General features: G+C 39.1%; 1 protein-coding gene across 2 annotated transcripts in view; it reads left to right on the top strand.

Moving 5' to 3' along the window:
* Window positions 1-14,474, top strand: part of KIF25 (kinesin family member 25) — a 35,766-nt gene that overhangs the window by 426 nt on the left and 20,866 nt on the right. Inside the window, exons 1-7 of one of the 2 annotated variants that reach the window (XM_031614392.2) lie at window positions 24-153; window positions 1,067-1,132; window positions 4,171-4,284; window positions 6,376-6,514; window positions 8,190-8,293; window positions 9,599-9,687; window positions 11,298-11,340. In XM_031614392.2, the coding sequence (XP_031470252.2) occupies window positions 79-153; window positions 1,067-1,132; window positions 4,171-4,284; window positions 6,376-6,514; window positions 8,190-8,293; window positions 9,599-9,687; window positions 11,298-11,340 (630 nt within the window). In that variant the 5' untranslated portion in view covers window positions 24-78. Of the gene's footprint in view, window positions 1-23; window positions 154-1,066; window positions 1,133-4,170; window positions 4,285-6,375; window positions 6,515-8,189; window positions 8,294-9,598; window positions 9,688-11,297; window positions 11,341-14,474 lie in introns of those variants that run through there. The other variant, XM_090135477.1, reaches the window with a different exon arrangement.

The raw sequence follows: 14,474 nt of genomic DNA, 5'->3' as shown, positions 1-14,474 counted from the left end.
CGGCCCTCGTAAGCCCTCGGGGATTTAACCCCCGGGGCGGCGCCGCGCGGGGAGCCAAGCTCCGATCCGAGCGGCGCGATGCGGCCGCGGGGAGGGTTCGGCCCCGGCCCGGTGTGGGCGCAGCGCGTTCGGCAGCTGGAGCAGAGAGCGCGAGTGAGCCCGGCACGGGGCGAGGCGGGGGGACGGGCAGAGGGCGGGGCCGGAGGGAGGGCAGGGCGGCCAGCGGGGCTGCCCGGGGCTGACGGCCGCAGAGCCCCGATCTGCCGCCGTCTGTTAAAAGTGGGGTCTGAGGCTTGACGGTGAGAATCCTCAAGGCGGCGGGTGCTGTCGCGATACGGCTTCTAAATGTTGTTCCTACCTGTTGAACCTGATCTCTTTTATGACCCAGCTGGTAGACGAGTTGATGAAATCCTTTTGGATTTCAGCAAAGCTTTTGGCATTAGTTCGAAGCAAAGCTGGATCAGACCCTGGGCAACCCGGTGTGGCTGTGGTGTCCTTGTTCACTGTAGTTGGACCGAAGGACTTCAGAGATCCCTTCCAACTCTAAGGGCTCTATGATTCCATTTCTCACAGCATCTTCTGAACAAGATGCCCGGCACAGAGCTGGACAAAAATGCAGTGTGATGAGTGAGCCCTTGGCTGATGAGTCAAGCACAAAGGGTGACACCGATGAGGTGATGTCAGGCTGGTGCCCAGTTACTGCTGGGGTGCCATAGGGCTCCATTTTGGGGACAGCTCCCTTACCAGCACGGGCTGAGAGCTGGGAGTGGGCAGCCGTGCACAGAGAAGGGTGCTGGGAGATGTGAGAGTGACCTATCAGTATTTAAAGGGAGGCTGTAAGAAAGAAGGAGATAGAGTCTTTAGTAGGGTCTGCTGTGTCAGAACAAGGGGAAATGGTTTCAAATGGAAGGATTCAGATTGGAAGCTGGTAGTCCTTTGATTTCAGGAGACCGAGAAACAATGGTGCGCAGCAATGAAAAGTGTTAATGAAGCGATGTTCATCAGCCTCATGTCATTTTTACTTCCGTGGGTTTGCATGTGGTTTTATTGTTTTCTTTTTTCTTAGGCCCAAGAAGAAAGAATAATTGCCCTGGAAACTGAAAATGCTGCCCTTCATCTAAAACTTGCAGCGGTAAATATTGTTTGCTTTTCCAATTAGGACTATTCATAGACTGCAGGAACCACGTTAAGTTGTGCGTAGACAAAGATGCTCAGTTATATGTCTTAATAGCACAAGTACAAAGCTTATCCAGAAAAGGCAGCACTGGGCCAGAAATCAGCTACAGAGCGCACAGCAATGATGGATGCCCTCATTTCCTTATATCCTTTTTCAGAGGGGTATGGTGCTTCTAGAGCATTATTGAAACAAGCAGCAGGCTGCGATAACATTTGGTGTCTTCAAAGGTAAGGCTTCAAAGGTTTAGAGAACTGTGATGTTTATCCATGTCTCTAGACCAGAGCCAGCTGTGAGAACTGGTTGCAATACAGAGTCTGCTGGCCAAGAGTTTCTAATCTGCTCTGCAGTGTTAAATGGTTGGGTGACCTCAGAAAAGCCACTTGCCCTCTCTTAGGGTCTGTTAATACCTGTGGATAAAAGTGGGTTTAACATTTTCCAAAGCCTGATTGGAAGCCAGATGGTACATCTGAAGCGAGTTTTGTCAGGTATGCCGGAGAATGCTGTAATTATTCTGAAGAAAATGTTTGTTGTTTTTTTCTGTTTCATCATATTAACCAAAAATCTTAAATATTTCAGCTTCTTTTTTTTTTTTTCTCACTCTCTCAAACACAAGGAAGAAATTATTCCAGCCACTACAGTGTATCAGATGTAAGACATAGTTATCTGAGTTATTATTAGATAGTAAAAGCTTGTTTTCCGTGGATTTGGGGATTGTGGTTACTTATTTTTTAACTGTGTTGTCAAGAGCCCCTGTTATACACAAGGAAATATGTTCAAAGTACCTCCTGACAGAGAGGGGAAAGGTTTTGTGTAGGTATCGCAATGCATCTGGGATGGACCATCTGGCCTACGAACAAGCTTTGAAAATCATTTAATCCACTTTACCCTCAAGAGTTTTCTATTGGCTGTCTATTATCACAGCATCTGCAACTCTAGTTTGTGCCACCTCTCCCTTTGCTACCTGCACCCCCATAGCCACCCTCTGCACCCACTGAATTGATCCTGTGTCTCTCAGTAGTTCGTATGTTCCCCGCCTCAGTACCACTCACCTCTGTCACTTCCCTTTGCTCTGCCAGGCCAGAAGCAGTGGATGCTGCCTCTCACTAGGTCTGGAGCCACGTGTTTTGGTTGTCTGGTGAACCAGTTCCACTTACCTGCCAGCTGGTGAAACACGTGGCATTGGGGGGACATGTTTCATGGGGACGTGTTTCAGTAATGCAGCATTTTGAGACCTCTGTTTATTCTGATGAATGCAAAAACTGTTTTATTGGAGAAAACCTCAAACCCGGGGCAGTATTTGCAATAAAGTAGTGGACGTGATGAGAAATTGACTTCCATGAAGGAAGAGCTGACTATTTGCATCCTTCATCTTGAGAAAAAAACGAGGGCTAGGGGCACTTATGCAGATGGTAGAGAATGCATTAGATGTTAAAAAAATATATTTGGTTTTAGCTAGCTTGAACTTGTATAACAAGGCTTCAGTACTTCAGCTGCTTATATACATGCTTAACTTTTCACATGTGATTGGAGCTATTAATTCTGGTGCACTTCTGTGCATTTCTGTCAAGCATGTTTATAAATACAAATGTTGTCATGAAAATTCCCAGGGTAAAACACACAAATGCCCGTACAGGAGCTGTCTCAATTACTAAAGCTTCTAATAAAAGAGTTATTTTAAAATAATCTCCTCCTGCTATTCATTTTCCATGTAAGCACTTTATATATTAGCACTGAGGTGTTTTATAGCTATGCAGGACCTCTGGTTCCATCTGTAAATAAAAAGACCATGAAAACTTTGTTTAGACAGGTGAAAAAGTTCTCTTGGACAATATATATTGTCTTTATTCTGACATCTCCCGAATATCATACTGTTGTTTTTGAAGATGTCATCTGTAATTAACTGCAATTAAGTCCATTTAGTTTTTGCCTATTGTTATCAGAGGATTGGAATTAAGCTCCATTACGTGAGGAGTGAGTGCCATTGTATTTTCCTATCTTCTGTTAATTGAAATAACAGAGAACTGCAGCCACCAAATTTCTGATCTGAATAAACTAGGAAATAATTACGTGCTAGAGACAGCTGCATTCCCAAAATAAGGGGAGAGGCTATAAGTACTGGTTAAAGAATGGTGGATGTCAATATGCTGCTGGGAAGAGCAGGTGAAGAAATTACAGCTATCTTAAGTACCAGGATTGTCAGTAAATGACAAACGTGCAGCTTCTAATATAGCATAAATTCTGTCATTGCAGAATTTCACAAGTACTCTGTAGATTTAATTCCCGTGTTCTTGCCTGTAAGTACTTAAAGTTACACTTAAAGTTACACTTTTCCTATTCTACTTTTGACTTCAATATCTCAAAAAGTTTGTCTGTAACATTACTAGAAAGCATTCTTCTCCACATCCCTTAGAAAATTGCTTTCCTTGCTTTGATCTCTGAAGACCCAGCTTAGTGCTTGACTGGTACAATTTTGCACTGTTGCAACTTCACTGAGTGCAGTGGAGTCAATATTGGCAGAAAGCTAAAGCAATGAACACAATGTTGTGGGCTGTATAACCACTCCTTCAGCACTTCAGCCATTACTGGTGTGCCCTCTTGTTCTGCTTTTGAGAGAGCTTTCCAATTAAATATAGTCACCAGAAGATGCTGATCTGATGCCAGCTGTGTAACTGGCCCTGTGCGAGGGCACAGTTCTAACTGAGATCCACCTCGAGCACAACTATGGGGCTATAGGCACTGCAGGCACGTTTTAGTGTTCTGATGTTGAGGTTTGCAACCCAAAGGAAGTAGAATAGTGGTGTTAGTCAACTTAACTAGAAACGATCCTTCCACGTGACTTGGAAAAATAAGAAAAGCAAAGAAACTGTATGTTTGCAACATCACATGTAGCCAGTTGATCCACTTCCAGAGATGTTTACATAGGAGATAAAATGTATCAAAAATCAGGAACAATTTGAAGTGATTTTGAGGTGATCTTTTCTTTTTTCAAACAGTACCAAGGATGGGCTGGAAGAAGTGTTGATGAGATATTACAGCTCTACTCCGCTCATGGCCAGCAGCAGAAATTGCAGAGTTCTGTTGTAACGCACCTACATGAAGCAATAAAGGTAAAGATATTTAGTAGTAATGTTTGCATAACCTATGACATAGGCATATGCATGCTTATGAAATACAGTAAAACCCAGAAATGGTCAGATTTGAACCTGATCTATAGCTTTACTTTATTTACAGCAGTACTTGCAGCAAAGTGTAGCCATGTCTGAGTTAGTTTAAAACTGCTTCACAAGGGTAGATAACGGCAGAACAAGGAGAAATGGTTTTAAGTGGAAGGAGGGAAGATTTAGGTTGGACATCAGAGGGAAGTTCTTCACAGTGAGAGTGGTGAGGTGCTGGAACAGGCTGCCCAGAGAGGCTGTGGATGCCCCGTCCCTGGAGGTGTTCAAGGCCAGATTGGATGGGGCCCTGAGCAGCCTGGTCTAGTATTAAATGTGGAGGTTGGTGGCCCTGCATGTGGCAGGGGGGTTGGAGCTTGGTGATCCTTGAGGTCCCTTCCAACCCAAGCCATTCTATGATTCTGTGATTCTAAAACCTGTAGTGGTTTTGCTGCAATAGGCTGCAAAAGTTACCTGGGAAGCTGGGCAAGTGGCTGCACCTGAACTCCAGTATCTCCTGCATAGGCTGCTATCAGTGCCTGGAATAGGTATGTTTGTAGACAAAACCTTGAGTCCTTGACAGGACAAGGTAGATGTCTACCAGGTAGACATCTCCTAAGACACAATACTTGTTAGATACTTTAACTAGATAGCCACATGTTAACAAGATCACTGGTGAGCTCCGTTGATCTCACTGGAAGCTCTCTGTTCTGGAGGACCTCAGAAGCAATAGTAGTAATCTGTATGCTCAGTCATATTGTCTGAATTTGTAACGAAGATACCAGAGCTGTTCTCTCAGTAATTGTACAACAATAGTATTTCCTTTTGTTGATGTACTTGTTTCTTAAGTTACGTCGTAGAATAAGGAATTCCTTTAAGGGACACCAACAAATGTCAGCTTTTCTCAGAGTAGCACTGAATAGCTCCGGGTGGCAAAAATATCTCAAATAATAATAATAATAATAAATAAAATAAAAAATCAGTTGCTTTCAGTCAAAAAGATTTAGCTTAATTACAGTGATTCTTCTTGGTAAATCTTGCAGTGCCATTTTATATTTTAGGTTAGCTAGAATGGCAGAACTGCTCATAATGAGTTATCAGTGGACTGAGATGTTTTCCTATCACAGATCAGTCAAGGCTATGACAGGAAAAAATTCTCCAAATGAAAATCTAAATTAATGCAAATCCTATACCTGTAATTAAAATAATAATAATAATAATAATAATAATAATAATAATCCTTCATACTTATGACAGGGAAAGCTACAGCGATTTTCTCACCCTTAGTTTATATTGTTATCATTGAAATGAGTTAATTAATTCAAGAGGTTATTAGCACAGCATCATGATGCTTCTATGAGAAGAAGTTTCATTAAGTTCATCTTATAGATGGCTTTACATATCCTTCTCAAGACTTAAATGCCAAGAAGTCTCCTAGTCCAAAAGTCAAGTGAATTTATTTTTAATTTATTTGGACTTCTAAATGAATGTAAGCTGATCTTGTAAACATTTAAAAGTCACGTCATGTGTGTTATGCTGTGTTACATTAACAAGAGAAATATTTTTATGGACTGTAAAGGTTTCTGACCTTTTCAAAATACATCATTCTCATAGGAAAGCATAGAACTGGCTTACCTAAGAAATGACCTTAACAAATACGCCCTGATCAGAGTGGACATGGATACATGGATCACAGTTTTACATTGCTAATTCTGGATATCTTATAAGTGTACAGAACACACACACTTATTTTTGTTTGATGGAACAACCTGAGGCTGTGTTATGGTCCAAATCCAAAGAGTAAGGTGATAAGGATCCTTAAAGTCTTGGTGAAATCTTTAATAAGTGTCACTGGTGAATATCTATCTTGATAATCCTTCTTCAAACATGCTGAAAGATGCACTCTTAAAGTCTTCCCTTCATCAAGTAGAGTTCTTCCTGACTGTGATATCTCACCATAATTATTTGCACTGTGGTTATATTGATTCTCTTCCTTGACTGCTGGTTTTGTGTTTTTATAACATATTTTTTCTTCTTGCTGACAAGAGGCTTAAGCAAGACATGAAGAGCCTCCATTCATTTGCTCTCGAGCTTTCAAAAGACTTTCAGCGTCAATACAAGGCTTGTCTTTACCAAGTTTTGACAGCAGTCCAAGGGATACAGCTGCAAAATGAAGCAATGCAAAGTAAGGCTCTTACACGTACATAACCAGTCACGTAATACCAACAATGTCATTCTTAAATATTAGTAACACTGATAGATTGAGTTCAGTTCCAAGATACAAGCACTTTTTTCTATTGGGTGTTAGATCATCTAGGAGTCCTGAGAGTCAGAAAAAGCCAACCTGGATTTTCTCAGGGCTGATAATTTGAGTTTAGCTCTTGTGTTGATTGCAGCTGATGCCAGACTGCTGAGCTGGCTTAGCTGTAACATCTTTATTCTGTAGGTCTCAGGCTTTTTGTTGTGACAATTTTAGAACAGCCTGATAAAGAACGTGTTACCTTAGCTGAAATTTGCCTGATTTGGGGTATACCAGAAGAGGACTCAGGTGATTTCAGAGATTTCTGCAACATAAGGAATGCTGCTTCAGAATCCAGATCCTCATTCATGTGTATGTATAAACAGACCCTGCAGTGCAATGGTGCTCACTGTTGTTATCACTGAAGACCAAGTGCATTGGTCCTGTGTCTGGGTCATTTGGTGTATACCTTTGCTTTGCCTTCCAATGTTATTGATTCTGATGGTGCTCCTACCAGATGTGAGAACAACATAACAAGTACCAACCTGATTGTGAAACAGGGCTTAAGTTGATGTTTGTGAGGCTGAAGAACTACAAGCAAGTATACAAATTTATAATCAGAGTCCCTGCATAATTGATACCTATGTATTGTCATGTAAAAATAGGTTGTACAGCTGCTGTGCTTTTTATTTGAAATGATTCTGAGACAGTTTTGATTCTGTTGGGGCTGCTCTTGTCAGTAACAATAAATAGCATGATCAGTGACAGATGTCTGCAGAACTTGTATATTATGTATAAACTCATGATTAAAATGGTAATCCGTTACTGTGTTATCTGTGTAGAGAAAATACTTCAGAAAGTTTAAAATTGGAAAAAATAAAGTAGAAAGTTAAATCAGGGTGAATGTTCCAATGTTCCCTTTATCAAAACAGGGGCCTAAAAGAGCAGATATGAAGTAAGATTTGGCATGTGTGCTGATGTGGTACATAATTACTAAATATTACTTATGAGGCCTTGTAAATTCCTGTTGGCTGAACCAGCTTCATACCTTGTGAGGTATTTTTCTGTGAATTCAGAACCAGAGAAGCTTCATCGCATGTAGCAAAAGTTTGTGTTGGTACTTAGGTGGGTGATGTTTTAAATTTGGCCATTGTTCAGTTGTTTCTCAGTTGTTTTAGATGACGATTCCATTGCTAAGGTTAAATACTGTGATCAGAATTGCCAATCTGAAATCACATGTAATATTTCCTAAGCAGTAAGCCCAAAGTGTGTAATTTAGAGACAGCATATGTTACTGGTTTAATCCTAAAATAGAGATCGAAAGTGAGAGAATTATAGAAGAAACGTTCAAGCAGGCTAATTTTGAAGTTGTAATGGGCATACAGCAAACTGTAAATCTCCTATGTAATAGCTGAGTAATGCCCTGCTTAGAAATATTTAGTCACATCTGAAAATAAGATTATTGCCATCTTTCCCTGTGAAATACATATAGAAATAATTTGTAAAAGAGAGAAGTGTCCTTTATTCTTTTGTTATATGTAGGCCTTTTGCATGAGCTGCAATTGTATTTTGAAAAGTCACAGTTTTCAGTTAGTTCTTTAAAACAACTTCCTTCTTCCAGTGTTTCAGATGAAGGCTTTTGATCTTGAGCAGTCCCTGCAAGAGGTGACAGAGAGATACGAGAGAGAAAAGCAGAAGAGGAGAGCTCTACATAACAGCTTAGTTGTAAGTACCTTGAAAGACAAAGCATCTTCATGTTTTGATTTAATCATATCTTACAACTTCTTCACCAGTGAAACTAATTAACGTACTTCTCCTGGATGTATCACTTCCAACCAGCATCTGTCTACATGTGGTACATTTCTACATGTGTACTACATGTGTTCTACATGTGTTCTACCAATAACCCCAGACCATTGTTTTTTACATAAGCATCCACATGCATTCCTGGAGTATTTTGTCCAAAGGAGTATCATCCATCTTGAATAGTGTGCAAAATCTGAGTTTCTTCATCCCGTCTTTAATTGGAAAATACCATTTCTCATCTGGCAATTCCTCTACAATATGAAATTCCAGGTAAATCAATTCATGTTTGATTTAGCACCAATGCTCCTCTGAAACTGTTTTAGAATTCTTAAAATGATCAACATGAAACTGCAGGATTATCTTCATTTTATATTTCCAAGCATATCTTGCTGTACCTGCTCAGGCATTCGTGATGGTTCATTTGGGATTGATTGTTTTGTTTTTTGTTCTTCAACTTCACTGCCTCCTCATCTCCCCAAAGGACTAATTAGGGGTTCAGGACCTCACTTTTAGAAAGACAGGCAACATTCAAACAAAGTTCTTCTGATGTTTTTTTCTGCCTGGGAAGAAGAAGCTCTTCATTGGAAAGCACTTACCTCCCAAAATCTTTCTTGTGTTGCAGTTTGCTGAGAGGATATTCCCCAAGGCAGTGTGGGGAGTGTTCACTGTTCATCACAGGCAGCCTGCTTTCAGCAATACAAAATGAGAAGAAATCATCACGAACCAAAAGGAAAGAAAGGCACCAGGTTAGATAAGGAAAAGTCTGAAGCAGCCTGGAGAGAAAAATCAGTACTGGCTTTTCAGTCATGTATGAACACAGTGAAGAGAAAAAAGAACAAAATATTTTATATCCCACATCTCCCTTAGGGCTGCTGGAGGAGATGTGCAGTGTTTAATCTTGGCTGCTGTGTTAATGTAAGTTAAGAAGATCATGTGAAGAGAAGGAGGCTGAAGAGGAGAAAATGGCTTTAACTGAAAGCCTCTTTTGTTTTTCTTACAGACTGAAGGGGGCTACGCCATTTCTGAGCTCTGAGAAGATTATGCTTTCTCAAATAAAGTTATGAGAAAGCAAATGATACTGAGACTATTTTATCTCCACAGAACCTAAGGCTGTGATGTTGCAAGCGGTTGACTGCTTTCTTAAACATATATAAATTTCAGTATGTGAGTGTGTTTCTCCTCTCCAGTATTTGATATTAAATCATGTTAATGTTCTAATTCTAGGAGCTGAGAGGAAATATCAGAGTCCATTGCAGGATCCGACCATCACTGCCTTTTGATCATGCTGCTGGACATTCAGTATCACAAGATAGGTAATTTATTATGGCTGTGTTATATCTTCTCTGACTCACAGTTAGTGTGAAGAGAAAACAATAGCCACATATATATGAGAACAATGATGTTCTGTTTTGTTGTTTGTTTTTTTTTCTTTTCTTTTGTGGGGATACTGTGACAGAATCATTAAAAAAATACATATTCTTTCTTCTTTCTCCTGCTAACTTGGCATCAGCCAACCTTATCCCTTCGTCTAAAACTATGTCCACCTGAATAGGAGGACGTAACAGTTGAACAATCCACAATTATCTGTGGTTTGGCAGAAGTAACACAGCTGTAGTCAATGTAGAGTACATTCACCATTCTGTACAAAGACTGGGATACAGTGATGTAACAGCAGAACTGTCAGAAATCGTCAGTAGAGAAATGCTCTCGGCATTGCTGGTTTTTTTGTTTGTTTGTTTGTTTTTTATAATGCTACAGAATGGATTCGCTGTCAGCACAAACACTGGTGATTGTATTTCAGTATAATTTGGCTCTGCATCCCTAATTTATAATACACTTACTGTAACTGAAGTGTCAACACCACTCAAGATCCAAAGGGAAAAGAGGGATTAAGTGCAAGTATGTGTCATAACAAGCTGAATTCTCCATAGGTGACTAACACGAAAGAAGGTAGGGACTGAAACATACACAAACAGAGAAAGAAGGGGAAAACTAGGTGGGTGGCTAAAAAAACAGAAATATTATCATCTGACCTATCAGAACATGACTAATTTGGGAGTTTATTTTACTTTTTACTGACTACTTTTTCTAAAAGAGTACGTACAGGGTTTTAAAGTTTGTTCATATTTGGTAAATGTTTAGAAAAAATATTCAAATATTTTAATTAAAATAATGTAAATATACCCAACAAAAAATTTCAAGGAGCCTAAAAGAGAAACCTGCATTAAGCTATACTTGATATACATGGGGAAGAACCAATGCTCTGTTTTTGCTGTTGTATGGAATAGAATAGTTAGGAGCCAAATCGCCGTGTAAAGCAGGGACAAACACATAATTGTTAAGACAAACTTTTCTTAATATATAAAAAAAGAAATTTAATTAACACTTATTTGTATAACTAGGGACTGATTCTGAAAACACATACACACACGAGTGCATCTATGTACCTCACATTCCCAGTCATAAGTTTTTGACTAGTAATGGATACAGAATTACTTCTGACTGCATTTGCAGGGTCAGGACCAAATACCTACAAAGAAGGTGCTCTTCAATTTAATGCACTAAAAAGGGGAAACCTCTTCTTACAATCTCACATTACCATCGCAAAACAATACAATGGTTTGCATGTGAAATATTCTTAATTATATTTGTTCTCAATTGCTTTTTTTAAGGAGATTATTTTGGTTGATTGAACTATCATGATTCACAAGTAAGCGTGGTTCTAGCCTGTTCATGGGTTAGAGTCGTAATGGAATTATGAAAGGTGCTCTTTAGATAGATAACGTGCCATTCATAGACATTTTGAGCCTTGACTTTCCTGACCTAAATGGAACATTTGGGTTTGCAAGGTTTTTTGTTTTTTTTTTTTTAATTTTAATTTTAATTTTTTTTTACTCCTATTGATTTCTTTTTTTTCTTCCAGGCACAGAAGCTCTCTAGAAAATGTGGCATATGCCATTGATGATGTGAGTATATTTCATGGTGAAATTCAAGAACACACTTACTGATACTTGTAAAGAGATACAAAAGGAATATGTGAACCAGAGGTATAAAAATTAATAGGGTAGGGTGGCTTTCTTTGTCAGTTGGTGCCCAGCTTTGTTCTCACATGGTGCAATAGCAGGTGATCTGTGCTGTTCTCATCCTGACTCTTTGCAGTAATAGTAGCTTGGAGTTTCTGCTGCTGCAAGAACTGGAGCTTTGGTGTTTTCAGCAGTCAAACTGTTGCAGAATCCCCACAGTCAGTCCCTTTGAGCCACTTGCATTTATTGTTATCATTTCTAAATTACGGTAGGCTTTTTTCATTTTACTATTAGAGAACAACTAACGCATTAGCATGGAAATATGATATCTCAGCAACCACAGCAGCCTATGTGGTACTGCAGTCAGGCATATTGAAGTCTTGGCTCAGATCCATCAGAGGAATGAGAATGAGCATTGAGGTTGCAAATCCAGATGGTGTTACAGCGTTAATTGTGGCCATTACCAAGACATAAAATTTGAGAAGACACAGTAGCAGGAACTAAGGTCAAAGTATTAAATTAGGTTTTAATTTTCTTAGCCACCATAGTTCTTACAATGTTGCTATATGGTGATTAGCCAAATTCTCTTAGTATAGAGCTTAAAATATTGCTGAAGTGACCTAAGGTGTGTTATGCATTTAAATCTCCCAAATTATAGCTTCATTAAGCAGATCTCGGTTGTATAAAGTGAACAATTAGAGAGATATATATGCAATTAGGGACTAATGGAGCATATGAAAAGTCAGCTAAGAATGAATAAATATGTCAGGAGATAATCAACAGGGATCTGCAATATTAGATGTAGTATTTCTGGATGCCACGATTCATTTATTGCACTATAAAATTACTCACCCGTTTCCGACCTGTTATATTTTATTGTACGAAGATGAAATTAGGTTATATTTGGATTGTTTTATATAGATATAGATACCTCATATTTACTGTATGTGTATTTTGACAGACAAAGCGGTGTCTGTTTGCCTATGCTAGTAGGCATAGAGTTTTAGTTTGTATGAAATGTGATCAGGTACCCTTCAATATGCTAACCTGTTATCATGTTTGAAAGTCTGTATGAGATATTCTAGGAAAATAAGCATATGCATGGACTTAATTGTGAAATGAAATTTCCAACACCATAGAATCTTTTAGGTTGAAAAAACCCTCTTAAGATTTTCAAATGTAAAGATACCATCTTCCTGATTTTGGAAAATGTGATACTGACTTGCAGTTCTTTATTGGTTTGCCTTGACATTTATTTATTTATATTATTAAGATGCTTTCTAGTTCTGATTGAGCACCTTACATATTTGTATTAGTTTCTTGAGATATATATATATTAGAATTTTTTTTAGTGTAAACTTATGTGTGAGAATAAAGTACAATGGATTTTTTACAAAAACAAACAAACAAACAAAAACCAGCCACTTTAGGCTAATCCAACAGCAGTAAAGGAAAACAGCAGGTATTGCCAGTTTCATTTGCTTTTAACTGCTCTAGGTGTTATGCTTGTGGCTAAGCTAAAGATGCAATTTTCAGATAAAATCATGAGGTTTCATTCATTCTAAATCTTCCACTTGCAACACAGTCAAAGCTCACATTTGTGGAAACGAGTTACCCATTTTCCAGAAAAGTATTTATAATGTAGAGGAAGTTTTAGATGTATGTGAAGGAAGACCCTTTGTAAGAAAGATGCTGAGTTTATTCATTTTTCTATTTGAATTATGGCTGTTTTCCCCTCCACCTTTTCTTGGGGCAATTTGGTAATAGATCAGGTAGACACGGCGTTAGTAGTTGGTTATATTATCACTCCCCAGGAGCTTATCACCATCCTCATCTACAGGTTTCTTCCCCGTTACTTTCCCTGTACAGGGAGCCCTTTAGGCTGTCCTTGTCTGCCTCAGTGCTGTGTCTGCCTTGCAGAGGCTCTGCTGTAGAGTGATGTCCTTTGGAAGGAGGGCAATAGCCTCCAACAGATATGCAATAACAAGTGATGGGAAGTGATAATTATCACAGCTGGGTTTTGTGACCATATGTCTATATCCACTCATTTGAATTTGCCTCATTTAAAATTATTTCTGTGCCTTACTGATTTTCACTTACTGAGGAGCTCCCCAGGTGTGGGTGTCAGAACAGCCTGTGAATGTCATTTCAGTGATTCATGTTGCCCTTAAAAAACTCAGGGCAGGAGTTTTCTGTGGCTCGAAGATGGAAAGAAATGTTCATCAGTGTTTGTGTGATAGAGCTGTGGATTTCATACACTCTACTGACAAGGAAAGCTGATGAGGTTTCCTTATGCCAGCAGCTGCAGTGGATATGTTAGTCTGCAGTGATCTCCTGAGGAAGGAAGGGAATTACAAATGCTTACATGAAATTTCTGCCTGTTAACAATGCTTTTGTTTCTGTATAATGCCAATTTTTTTTTTTCTATCCCATTTCTAACATTATGGAAGCTGTTTTTTTGTTTGTTTGTTTGTTTGTTTGTTTCTTTTGTTTTGTTTTGTTTTGTTTTTTTCCCCTGTAGGCTACTGGTCACTGCTGATATTAGAATGTCTGCGTCAGGTCATTTTGTAGCAAAACCTTGTACCTCACACCTGCCCTGTTGCTAAATTTGCCTACTGGAATGGATGTATTGGTTCATGCTATAGCAAGTGTTGCCATCATTAGATTGATAGTGAAAACACTTCTCCACAAAGAAGGAAACACTTGTAACTTAAGAGAACTGTTTTTTGTTAGAATCTCTGCATGGAGGATATACTGTTATTCAGTCACTATTGGCTCAGTTCTTCACTACTTCACTCAATGCCTACTTCACTATGTAGGTCACTCCAAAAGTAATGCCTTCTATTAATTTCCACAAAAAGTGCAACAGATACAAAGAGCACAATAACACTAGTTGGTAGAGCAAATTCTCAGCTACAAAGATTGTTGTTCAACGTAGTCACCACCGTTAACTGTGCATTTTTGTTAGTGATGAACAAGAGCCTCCATGCTGTGCTAATAAAAATTTGCACCAGTGGAGCAATTTCTATGACCCACTGTTGTTCTGATGGCATTGTTGCTGAAATGCACCCCCTTCC

Source organism: Phasianus colchicus, chromosome 2, assembly GCF_987193195.1.
Source record: "Phasianus colchicus chromosome 2, bPhaCol1.hap1.1, whole genome shotgun sequence".
Classification (NCBI taxonomy): domain Eukaryota; kingdom Metazoa; phylum Chordata; class Aves; order Galliformes; family Phasianidae; genus Phasianus; species Phasianus colchicus.
Note: the sequence above shows the minus strand (reverse complement) of the source record. Positions and strands in the feature narration are given on the sequence as shown.